We start from the raw sequence: 12,894 nt of genomic DNA, 5'->3' as shown, positions 1-12,894 counted from the left end.
TCCGCCAGCCTGGCCTCGGCTGCAGCCTTGGCGTCCTTTAAAGCTTGGTCATGCTGGAGCGTGGCACACGCATCGCTTTGTTCCTTAAGCTCCACAGGCGATCTTCTGGGCGTCCAGCGCCTCCTGGTGCTCCTTGATGAGCTGCTCTTTTTCACCTAGGCACCGGAAAGAAAGGTGTTAGCAAAGTGGCAGTTGGTAAATGAAGAGAGAACGAGTTAACCGGAAAAGAAAAAGTAACACCTTGGAGAGCGGCAATCTGGGCCTTGAGGACCTCAAGGGTAGCTTCCGGGACAGTTGTTGAACAAAAATTCGCAAGTATTAAAGAGGAAAACATTCCGGTAAAAAGATGCCGGAGGAAAAGAAAGGAAACAAACCTTGGCAGTGGCTGTGGGCCTCGGCAAGGTCCCGATGCTCCCAGAGGAGCTCCTCGAAGAGCTGCTTCCGGGCATCAGCGGTACTCTGTTCAAAGAAGACAGTTGTGAGAAAGAAAGAAACCATGTTCTCAACACGAAACTCGGGGACTGGCTATGCCGGTTTCGCGCGTTTCTAGTTAAGTTTCGCGCTAAGAACCATGTTCTCAACCTGAAACTCGGGGACTGGCTATGCCGGTTTCGCGCGTTTCTAGTTAAGTTTCGCGCTAAGAACTATGTTCTCAACCCGAAACTCGGGGACTGGCTATGCCGGTTTCGCGCGTTTCTAGTTAAGTTTCGCGCTAAGAACTACGCTCTCAACACGAAACTCGGGGACTGGGAGGATAGACAAGATCCGGAAAGAAAGAAACCGGCATCAACAAAAATTACAAGAAGGTTGGCGAAACCTACCACCACATTGCTGGTGGCGTCGTACCACGCACTGTCAAACTCCTTCACGGCACGCTTGAGCCGCATGAAGTGTTCTTCAGTGGACCGGGGCCCAGCAGGATCTGGCGCTGGAAGGCGGTCCTTCCCCAGGCCGCGGGTGGATGCACAGATGTCCGCATCGTTCCATTTTTGGGCATAGGGGAGAAGGTGCCCCAGGTCCTTGCCCTCGCGCCTCAGCTCAACAATCCGGCCCAGGAGGCCGGAAGGTTTTTCTGGGACCGCAGCAGCGGCAGGCCCGACATGCAGCACTAGAGACTGCGAGCCGCTTGATGCGCTGCCATCCACGGCCTTTCCGCGGGACGCCCCCGGCTTGAGGAACTGGGTGATCTTGGGGGTCGCCGGCGGCGGCTGTGGTTTGGCCGTGGGAGGTTCCGCCTGCCCGGCAGTTGCGTCGCCGGCGCCGGTGTTGCTGGCGCCGGTGTCTTGGGTTTCAGGAGGGGAGGTGAGATCCTCCTCCGCGCGGTGATCAGGAAGTGTAGGGGCCGCGCGCCCCGAACTTGTAATGCCTCCCGAAGAGGAGGCAGAGGCGTTGCCGGCACCAGATGGTGCCGGGCTTGTCTGAGGAGGAGGAGTTGAGGTCCTTGCGGAGCCGGCAGAGGCTTCGGGCTTGGACCCAAGCTTAAGCGCGGGGCTGGAAGAGAGAAAAAGAAAGGGTTGGAAAAATCTAACCGGAAAAGAACTTGGCAAAAACAAAACAAACAAAGAGAGAAGTAAAGAACTTACACGGAAGAAACCGGCATCTTCTTATGCTTGTAGCGCTTCGTGCCAACTTGCTTTCCCCCAAGGACCTCAGTCCGAGGGCGTTTGGCAGGAGGGGCTTGGCTTGAACCGGCATCTGTCACCAGGGCCTTGTTCTTCTTGCTCCCAGCGGTGAGTTTGTAAAAGAACTCCGGGCCAACCTCGGCCTGCAGGGGGGTGACATGCTCATGGACCTGTGGGTTGATGTTGGCTAAGGGAACATCTACAGAAGAACAATAATAGAAGAATATGAGAGATCAAAAAGAAGAGCTACCTCGAGCAAGGTCAGGTCGTCAGACGAACCGGCTGGTTCCGGTGGAGATCTGCCGAGGCGCGAGGCTGGAGTCCGGCCCATCTTCAGGTCCTGCCAATGGATGAAAGGGTCCGGGTCGAATTTGTCCAGAGCCCGCTTCCGGCAAGGACCTCGCCGGTCTGAGTCGATGTCGGGGAAGCGGTCCTTGGCCTGAAAAGCAAAAGAGAAAAAAGGATTAGTCACAATGCAATAGTTACCGGTATACCGACCCGAGTTGCGTAATTTCTTACTTCTTGGGTCGGGGGGTTAGTGGAACTGAGAGGCCGAAGGCCCCAATCCCAGTCTTCCGGCATGGCAGTCTGGCAGATCTGCTTAGCCTTGAGGACGATGTCTTTCTTGCTGAGAGGGATTCCGGTGATCTTGGTAGGATCACCGGGACCGTACATCTCGCTCATCTTATGCATGCGGCGCTTAAAAGGAAGCACCCGCCGCGAGATAAAGGTGCGGATAATATCGTCGGAGCAGATGTTGGTGTCCTTCATCAGCTGCTTCATGAAGCGTATAATCCGGTTGGTCTCTATGTGAGAGTCCTTCGGATTGTAGCTCCAGTTGACCCTCCTGGGCGGCGCCGGATTAAAAGGCGGCAAATCGATGAGATCTGCGGCGCCGTTGTTCTTCACATAGAAGAATGTCCCTTGCCATAGCCGGCATGACTCGAGACCGGTAAACTTGAAGAAAGGGCTCCCTTGGCGGGAGCCAATGATGCAAGACCCGCATTGTACGGGGGGTTTGGGTTTAGGGATTTCCTTGCCCTGAACGGAATTGATCCGAAGAGCAAAGAAACGGGCAAACGTCTCGCGAGTGGGACGAATGCCGATGTAAGCCTCCATGAAGGTGGCATAGCAAGAGAGGTAGAAGATGGCGTTGCCGGGAAGATGGTGAGGTTGAAGTTGATAAAAATCAAGGAAACACCGGAAAAAATCAGAGACGGGAAGGCCGAAGCCGCGCTCAAAGTGAGCGAGAAAGACAACGCGTTCACCGGGTTCAGGCGCCGGTTCAATCTCGTCGCGAGGGAGCTGGCAAGATACTCCTTCCAGAATCCTCCTGGACCGGTAAAGCCAGTCGATTTCCTACGAGCTAACGTTGGAGCCCATCCAGGCCCCGCGCGTGATACCGGAGGAATCTGCGCCGGAAGCTTCGCTAGAGCTACCGGTATCGTGGCTGCTGCCGGAACCAGTATCCATCTGGGCAAGATCAGCGGTTAATCCGTCGGAGGATCTGCTACGCCGACTAGCGGAAGAAGAGGCAGAGGAAGATTCCTCACTAGACATAAAATCCGGTGCATAGAAACAAGAATCCCACGATCTACCCCCGCGTGAAGATCTACGAGTAAGAGAAAAAGCAGAAGAAAAGAAGAAGTAAATACGCAACCAACTCAAGATCTAGAAAGCAAGCAAAACAAGGGTAAGTCCAGTTTAGGCCTAACCTGAGGCGGCGGAGTCGCGGAGGAAGAGGTTCGCCGGTGGATTGATGAGCTTGCCGTGGGCGAGGAAGTCCGTCGACGGCGAGGTGGAAAGGAGCTCGAGGAAACACCAATGCTGCAACCACGGGAGGAGCACCACGGAAGTACTTCACGCGGCGAGGTTCGGCGACGTGCGGCGGAGCAGTAGCGGAAGTTCGCCGGGCAGCGGAGCTCGAGCGGCGAACGAAGCGGCGGAGGCACAGAGAGCAACGGCACTGTGCGCGAAGAAGTGGGGAATGCGAGAAGAGGAAGAAGAAGGGGTGATTTCCCCTTATAAAGAAAGAGAGAGAAATTGGCCAAAAACCGTTGGGCCGCGACGGTTCGCTCCACGAGCCGCCGCGTGGCGCGGCGATACACGCGTAACAACGGGAAGCCACAGGGAGGCACACACGGATCCAGAGAGGTGGTTAGGATCTGCTGTGAAGCATTTAATACGCGCGCGGAAGCCGAAGGGAAGTGACCCCTGACACTGACGCGTCAGTCACAGTGCGCATGTCTCTGACAGGCGCGGGGCCCGAGATATTCTCGACTTCGCCGAGGAGGTATTTAATGGCTAAGATGTCGGAGGATAAGATACCGGAGAATGCCTTGCAAGAGAGAAAACGTGAGTCCGGGCAAAGATGCCGGATCTAAGCTAAGCGCCGGATAGATTAAACCGGTATCCAAAATGTGGGAACCTGGCATGGTCTGTTGGATAGAATCCGCCAGACTATACCAGCTTCGGGGACTAATGTTGGGGGGATAACCCCCGGTATGCTAAAGGCATGCCAAACCGGATGGTTTGAACCATCCGGATACCGGTTTAATGTTTATACCGGAGCACACAGATAAGGATCTGGCTAAGTGAAGCTAAGCCGATATCCCCAGGAGAAGTATACCGGAACCGGGTAGAAAAGACACCGGGTCACCGGTAAGAAGCGCGCTGTAGCACGTCGGCAGGACTGGTCAAAGATTCTTTCCAGAACTAGAAGACAAAGATGAGCTAATCAAAGTAGCTTTAAACGAAGGGTTGATGATAAAGAGGAGGGTGACGATCAAAGAAGCCGGAGGACGTCAGCCTCCCTGATTAAAGAAGACCCCGGTGTCACCTATGATTAAAGTAACTTTGTAAATTAGTTTGTCTAGTCAAAGATGCCATTAGGGTTTCTTGCCCTGTAAGCCACCCTCTCCCCTATATAAGGAGAGGGGGCAGCCTCCTTCACGGGCGCGGAACATAGATAGAGAGAGAGAGATCCTGTATGCAAAAACTTGTAACCTGTGGAGATCAATAAAGAAAATGATCTAGAGCGAGTTCTTCCTTTGTGTCTTTCTTCTTCAACCTCTAGCCTTGGCTAAGTTCTTGAGGAAACCATCCGGAAGTTCATCCCATCTAATCACAAACCCTCCCCCGAATCCTCTAGCGTCCATTCGGCCCCAACTCAAACCATCCTATGGCATCTGTCTGTTCACCACGACGACAGTTAGTTTTATTGTCTATACACCCAGTGCAGTGGGCATTTTGATAATAGGATAGCATGTTGATGCGGTGTCACTTCATATTTTCCGTCATGTTCAGATGGTAGATTCATCTTATCGACTATGTGTGATCCACAATGTAATCTTCTGTAAAACTTGGATAGGTTGAATAAGGCAATAAAATGATGCGGAGACTTGAGCTAAGTCTCCGTGCATTTCGAAGAAGAAAAATATCCGCACAACTCGGAATCGGAAAACCTCCAATGACACGTCGAGGAAAGATGTATGGCTTTTGTCACGAATCTCACATGTATTATGTGATCGTCTTGTTGATATGACACTGCCAAGGTAAGGGCATATCCAACGCTGCGATCTAAATGGACGCGCTGGGCCGTCCGTTTTGGGTTGTTTGGGTGACCGCACGAACACTCGGACAGCGGCACGTGTCCGCGTGTCCGTTTAGGTCGCACACTGCATCCAACGCGGTGACCCAAAAAACCGCCACGTGGTTCGTCTTCCCTGGTCGGCGCTGCGCCATGGAAGGCCTCGACTGGACAGCAATAGCAGGCGGGAGAACGCGCGCGAAAGTTCCCGCGCGCACCAGGGTTCCCCACGCGCGCGAAAAGGCCATTTGCGCGCTCGCGCCCAAGTTTCCCGCCAAGGCCGCCGGCTATAAAAGACGGCGCCGGCCTCTCAGACCTCACACCCGCTCCGCCGTCATCTCCCCCTCTACCTTGTTCGGCGCCCTCTCCACCTCCATCGCCATGCCGCGCACCCTGCAGACCATGTGGGCCAAGCTCTCCCTCGCCCCCGGGCCAGGTTCCCGCGGACGGAGGAGGAGGAGCGGGCGGACATGCGTTGTGTCGCCGACGATGAGGCGATCCGCGTCGCGGCCCAGGGGCGGCGAAGAATGAAGAGGACGCGGAGCTGGTGTAGGAAGCCGCGGACGGCTGGTACGAGGCCGCGGAGGAGAAGGCGGAGCCCGCGGCGGAGGAGGAGCCCATCGACGCTGTCGTGGATATGACCACGGCAGGTGCTACAGGGTGCAGCACTTCGTTGATGCGGGAGCAAGGAGACATAGCCATCTGCGGAACAAGGTGAACATGACGCAAGGGGTTACCCAGGTTCAGCCCCTCCGGAGAGTAAAAGGCCTACGTCCTGCTAGATCTATTACTCAGTGGAGAATTACAATGGGGCGACTCAGTTGGCGGCTACGCCTAGAGCTATGAGGGAGAGATTGGATCTCAGATAATGTGTCCTTCTAGGGTCTAGCTCGGGGTTTATATAGGCACCCCCGATCTAGGGTTACATGAAGATAAGTTCGAATCATATCAGTTGCTACTAATCTGGGATCCGTCGCTCCTCTTGCAAGTAAATTCCTCCTCCAGTCGCAGGGGCCTAGCGTCCAGTCGGCCCATCCAGGGGTTTTAGCCTAGTCGCTCCGAGGCCCAGTCACCCAGTCGGTTGGCGACTGGGAACCTACTCCATGGCGAGTGAGACTGGTGACACACCCCCTGAGGGCATATCCCCATCAGACGCGGAGGACTACTTCGATGACCTCGCGATGGCGAACATCAACGCCGCCATTGAGGAGCGTCTCGCCGACCTCACGCGTGTGACGAAGGAGCATCAGGCCACCTGCCGGGCCGGCCGCCGCCGTTTAGGCGAATTCCTCGGCCAGAAGAACCAGCTCCTCGCTCTGCGAGCAGCCCACCACCTCATCCAGCTGCCCTTGCCCGAGCGGCGCGCCCGGGAGGCTGCTGCGTCGGTGGAGCGCGGCTGCCAAGAGCGCATGCGCCGTCGGGAGGAGAACCACGAGGCCCAGGCCGCGTCCTCCTGGAGGCACGGACCGTTGTGGAACGCGCCGCCGCGCAGGAGCTCAAGTTGTGCGGGAAGTGGATGGTGCCGCCGCATGAGGCGGAGCGTGAGCGCGCCCAAGCTGCGAGGATGGAAAGGAGGAGGGTGGCCGTGGAGGAACGCCACAAGAGGGCCACCGCCGAGCCACCCAGCTGGTAAGCTGGAGTGGGATCCTCACGCGTACAGGCCGCCCGCGTCGAGTGAAATCCACGGTCCCGGGGGCAAGTCGGCGGCGAGTCACCGGCGAGGCCACCGGCCCCGTACGCCGGCCCCGTAGATTTAAAAATAATAATAATGTCTAATTTTAATGAAAAAGAAGCTATCTCCATATGACACGTGGACCAGGGGCGAACAAGGTGATGCCCTAAACAGAGCATATCCTGTTGAGTAGCTCGGTGGAGGCTACCGTACGTGGTCTGCGACGACCGGTGCAAGGTGGACCAAAGGCGCCGGGCATGTTCTCCTACTCATGCGTCGAAGGCAGGGCGGCGCCGAGATGCTGTCCTCTGGCAGACACGATCGAGCTCCTCGATCAGTGCCGCCGAGAAAACCATGCCCCGGTGGTCGCAGATGGGGATACGTACTGGCTACTGGCCGGCGCAACACACTGCCACCAACGTCCGACCGCGAGCCGGTATACTCCTGTTTATCTACACCGTTTCAAGGAATTTACGCCGAGCGCGAGCACATCACAAATCGATGACGTGACGTTAACTACGCCTTGGCAAGAACAAGGTGCGGGAGGCCGACGAGCTGCAACGTTGCTCGCTCGAGCTCGACCGATGCGCGAAGCTTTCATCCGAGCGTCATCGGCGGTTACCTGTTCCTAATTGAACGGCGCTTGATAGCATGCACCAGTGTTGCCAATGGCGTCGCCCTGTCGCACGGTGGACGCTGGCATTGGCATCGGCATGGAATGGGACACGGACGTAAAGATGCTCGGGAAGTCGGAGGCGCTGTCGCCGTGCGTTGCGTCTTCGCAGTGCAACCGCCGGCGACGTCGATGGCTAAGAGTCCGTCGTGTCATGCCGGCAGGCTGCGGCCATGGACCATTGGACCGAGTGGCTACACGCAACGCAAGTCGCTTCAGAGCAAAGCACCCGCAGGAGTAGGCGACGCGCAGCCCGCCTGCACCGCCACGTGGTCATCAGAGCCGTCGACGGAGATTTTGTCAGCCACGAAAACTGAGTCTGTCGACATGCCATTGCCGCGTAGCTCCCGCGACCGCAGCCCCGACACCAGAGCGCCATGACCTACGGCCACCGCCGACACCTGATCCCAGCAGACGATGGAGGGTGATGTTCTGCCCTCTGGCTATTCCTTGATACATGTCAGCAGTTTGGCTCAGATTGATGTGTATGCTGGATCAAGTTGATCCATTTCCCGGGAGCTAGAGAGATGTCGATCAGGGGCTCACCATTGGACATTCGATCGAGTTCTCGAGGTATGTGGCAAGGATTGGTCCGGTGGACAGTTGTTTACTCCCTCCGCCCTCCCCCGTCTTTGATTCGCCTGGACATCTTAAGTTAAACTTTATTAATTTTGATTAACTTTTAAAACTACTACTCCGTAGCATCTATGATATTAAAATTATATCACTAGAATTATTTTAACATGTACTTGAATAATATAATAATTTAATGTCACATATATTGCTATTTTTGTGCAAAAAATAGTCAAATTTAACAATGTTTAACTTCTAAAAATGGAAAATAACCGCTGTAGCGGATGGAGGGAGTATCGTGTCGAACAGGCTTACTCTAATTTCCATCGAATCCATAACAACTTTGCACTAATTTCTCTTTTGCCGACCCAAATGCGGGCATCACTTGCAAGCCTGGCCATGATGGGCTGCAGCCTACAACTATTTAGGCGCCACACTACGGCCCACTTATTTTCGGCTTCTCTGCCGGCTTATGGAAGAAGCTTCTCCCAGAAGCCCGGATCTTAGATTTGTTCCGGCTTATAATCAAATTTAGGCCATACCAGATTATAAGCCAGAACAATTTCGGGGTTCGAGCTTTCGGACTGGAGGGGAGAAACTGGTGGGGAGTAGGAAGAAGCTTCTCCCAAAAGCTGCTAGAGATGCCGAAAAGAAGTGGCCCTGCATACAACCTCACTGCTGAATCAGACACGCGCTCATCTCACCATTGTGTGGATTCTCATGCAATTAGTATTGCATTGAACCCTAGATCTCAACAAGGTGAGTCGTGCTTGTTGGAAACCCTAGCTATCCCTCCACGCCCCAATTCATGATCCTACTCGCCTAGACATGAATAGTGGCCTTGAGTGCGAACGCTCTATTTTAGATCATAAAAGTTTTATCATTGTGCACAGTCAAGCTTCTTTAAGTTTGGTTGTGTCTATAGAAAAATATTTCAACATCTACAACAAGAAAGTAGTTTCATTTGATTCATCAAAATATACAAATGCTACAACGTATATTTGATGTTGTAGGTATGCGTACATATTTCTGTAGACTTGGTCAAATATAGAGATGTTTGAACTAAGACAAAACTATAACTTCAGTTAACTTTTAATTTGAGGACTAAAAAAGGAATTGTTACTTTTTGCATATTTTCAAATTATCCATACAGATTAAGATAGCCGTTTGTGTGAATTATCGATGAATACTCATTTCGGTTATGAGAGCTTATATTATAGTGAACTTCACATATTTGAAAACAAAGATGCGACTAATTCTCAACAGATGTGCAACTCACGTGCAACCAGGGAATTTTGGTTGCAATTCTAACATCATGTGTAATTGCAAAACCATATGTAACTTTCAGATTGTGCAAATCGGGCGGTCCTAGAGTCGATGTCAATGCTCGGTCTACCGAGCTCCATGTCAACAAATCTTCATGCTGCGAAGTGTTAACATAACTTTTACTAGAAATTTTCGACTGATTGTTGTCTCAGTGAGAGGTGATGTTGACGTTGATAGTGGGGCTCGGCTTCTGTTAAGTTTATGTTAAACTATAAGCCGGCGATCGAGCTGTCGGAGGACATCGACCATTGGCATCGATCGGTATGGTAGCCGTTGCCATACGCCCATACAAAGACTGCCATGCAGCCATCTGCTTGAACCTGAACTTATGCTCCGGCCAACGAGCATGACGCAGGACGTAACGACCCGATCGACAACGGGCGTCGACGCGGTCGGATGTGTACGTAGGGGCTGGTGAGTGTGTTTGATCAACACCTCGTTGGGGACTGCAAGCTAGCGTCCGTCCGGTTCCGCGTATGTTCGATCGATACCTCCTGGATGTAGGCGCTGCGTGGTTGCGGTTGCGGCGTTGCGCCCTTGCGTGTGGATGGCCACATGCAGTGCAGTGCGGCAGCTCTCTCCTCTCCTGCAGCTGCACGGGGAGAGGTGTGGTCAGCAGCTGCTGGGAGATCCGGAGCATTGGTGTCGTCTTGCTCGCTGGTCGGGCCGACCGATCGACCGCTCCCGACGTACTCCCTCTCTGCAGCCATTCTATTTCTGGGTAGAGAATCAGGAAGCGTTCGAGCTCCTTTTGGGGCGCACCCCAAGAAGGCTTCCCCTCGGTCCCCGGCCGGCGCCTCTACTGCTAGCTCTGGACCTCTGGTTTGATCGCAGGTAGGCGTACCTGCGAGTGGACGGGACAGGGACAGGATTCCTCCGCCCACTATCTCTAGCATGACGCCTTCTGTCATGCGGGGTCGCCGCGCCGTCACGCTAGGGTTCCGGCGCCAGCTGCACGGGGAGAGGTGAGGAGCGGGCCTCCGGCGCCAAATACCTCGTCGCTTGGGACAAGGTGTGTCGCCCCAAGGATGAAGGCGGCCTCGGCGTCCGCGTGCTCGGGCTGCAAAACGCGTGCCTCCTCGTCAAGCTTCTTCACAGGCTTCACGTCGAGACGGGCACTCCTTGGGCGGCTTGGCGTTGGGAGGAAATGGGCAACGGCTCCATCGTCGCTGGCTCGGCTACCTCCTCCGGGGGACACTAGGCAGCGCTGGGAAAGCTGGTTCCCCTCTACCGCTGCCTCACCCGTGTCGCGGTTGGTGACGGCCGCCGCACCTCTTTCTGGCATGATGATTGGCTGCCGGGAGGGTCGTTATCTATATCCGCCGCGGCGCTCTTCTCACATACTACCTCTCCCGAGGCTACGGTCGCTCAGGCCCTGGCCGCGGGTGTGGACGGCATCCTGGCTCCGCGTCTCTCCCGGGTTGGGGCGCTGGAGCTGGACGCGATTCGGACCTCCCTCCGGGAGGTGACGCTGGTCGAGGGGGCCGACCGCCGCTCCCTCATCCGCTGCTCCGGGCCAAAGAACAAGCTGCTCACCGGCGCTCTCTACAAGCTGTGTAACTTGGGTGGTGTCAGCTCCACCAATGCGGATTTCATCTGGCGAAGCCGGGCGCCATCTAGGGTCATGTTCTTCGGGTGGCTCCTCACCCTCTCACGTGTCCAAACGCGCGACACGCTGCTCCGGAAAACCATTGTCGACGCGGCCGGCGCCGGCTGCCCCCTCTGCGACGCCACCCTTGAGACCGCCAACCACATGGCGCTCCACTGCCCCGTGGCTGCCCGTTTCTGGTCGATGATCGGCGTCGAAGTGCCGCAGGATGCGCATGTCAGAGACCTCCACCTCCTTCCCATGCCGCCGTCGATCACCGTGGAGACGGCGCCGGCCTTCACCCAGCTCTGCTGCTGGCAGCTTTGGAAGCAGCGAAATGCGGCCGTGTTTCGGGGGACGGCGCCCTCTCTTCCTCTTCTTCTAAAGCTGTGCAGGGATGATGCTACCTTGTGGCGTGGGCGGTTCCCTGTTCCACAACATCCCGGGGTCGATGGCTGGCATGTCTGCCTAGGCGGTACCCAAAACCCTCCATCCTAGTGACTCCTCTGTAACTCTCGGTTTGGCCCTTTTTTGAATATATTCAGGTGGGGAACCTCTCTCCCCCCCCCCCCCCCCCCGGTGAACATTTGAGAAAAAAAAAAACGCTAGGGTTCCGGTCGAGCTCGCCTGTACGTGGTGGCTCATTGCAACCATGATATTCCACACTTTCGGTCCATGCTTTGCCTGCCTTGGGCTGGAACAGCTCCTCCGTGCCGCGAAATATATAGCGCATGCATCGCCGTTCCAGATTCAACCAAACTGGAGAGAATCTACTGGACCCCTCGTCCTTTGCGCAACACCCCCATCTCTGTCTCAGTGCAGAGCCAATCTGTTTCGGTCTCCACGCCGAGCGCTAGGCATGGCAACAGAGAAGTACAACACAGCACGTACAACAACGGCGATTTGCACAAAAATAACCCAAAAGTGAAAGAAAAGCACAGACTGACCCTCCGGCGAAACTATTTCACCCATCTAACCCTTTTGTGTGGCGCCCCCCACATCGGCGCCACACACAGGGGCGGAGCTAGAGGAAATTCTTCCCTGATGCATGTTCAACCTTGCAACTTTGCTACTAGTTGAAACTGTTCCTCCATGATGCACTTTTTTAAGTTTAACCTGATGCACTTGCCTATTAATCCCATAAATAATGCTAAAGTTTTCTTTTCACCCTGATGCATGTGCATCAGGGTCACTCCAAATAGCTCCGCCCCTGGCCACACATGCCAGTGTGGCGCCCCTCCTGCCGGCGCCACACACCCAGCCGACGTGGCGCCCGCGACGCTGAGCTGGTGCGCCCATCCGACGTGGCAGCATGTGTGGCGCCCCTCCCATCGGCGCCACACATGCCCTTACAATTGCCCAAAACATACTGTGAGACAATTCGTCTGGGACTTAGCCGTTTTTGCGAGGCTCTATGTGTGGCGCCGATGCCACGGGCGCCACAGTAGCATGTGTGGCGCCGATGCCACGGGCGCCACACATCCACTTAAGTGTGGCGCCCGCGCCCGCCCCCAGCCCGACCCTTTCTTTCTCTTCTTTCTCTCCTCTCTTTCTCTCCTCCAACCACCGCCGCCGGCCGCCTCTCCGCCGCCCCCCACCAAATCCTCCACGGATTGGACAGATCTGGCCGGCCAAATCCATCCCCATACAATCCTCAAGGTATTCCCCTTCGTTCCCCTTCGATTCATCCAAGATTTGCTCCGGTTTAATTCGTTCCCCTTCGATTCATCCTAGATTGGAAATGTTGGTTGTGTTTGAACCATAGATTTGTATGCATGTGTTTGAACCATAGATTTGTTGGAACCATAGATTGTATGCATGTGTTTGAACCATAGATGTTAAATTTTGTTA

The 12,894-nt window shown here is 55.0% G+C and overlaps 1 protein-coding gene across 1 annotated transcript; it reads left to right on the top strand.

Moving 5' to 3' along the window:
- The first annotated feature begins 10,483 nt into the window (after positions 1-10,483).
- LOC139832695 (uncharacterized) lies at positions 10,484-11,541 on the top strand. The gene is made up of 2 exons (XM_071822514.1): positions 10,484-10,570; positions 10,657-11,541. The coding sequence occupies exons 1-2, from the start codon at positions 10,484-10,486 to the stop codon at positions 11,539-11,541; spliced, it is 972 nt and encodes a 323-aa protein (XP_071678615.1).
- The last annotated feature ends 1,353 nt before the right edge of the window (positions 11,542-12,894 follow it).

Source organism: Lolium perenne, chromosome 6, assembly GCF_019359855.2.
Source record: "Lolium perenne isolate Kyuss_39 chromosome 6, Kyuss_2.0, whole genome shotgun sequence".
Lineage (NCBI taxonomy): Eukaryota > Viridiplantae > Streptophyta > Magnoliopsida > Poales > Poaceae > Lolium > Lolium perenne.
This window is presented reverse-complemented; position numbering and strand designations above follow the sequence as displayed.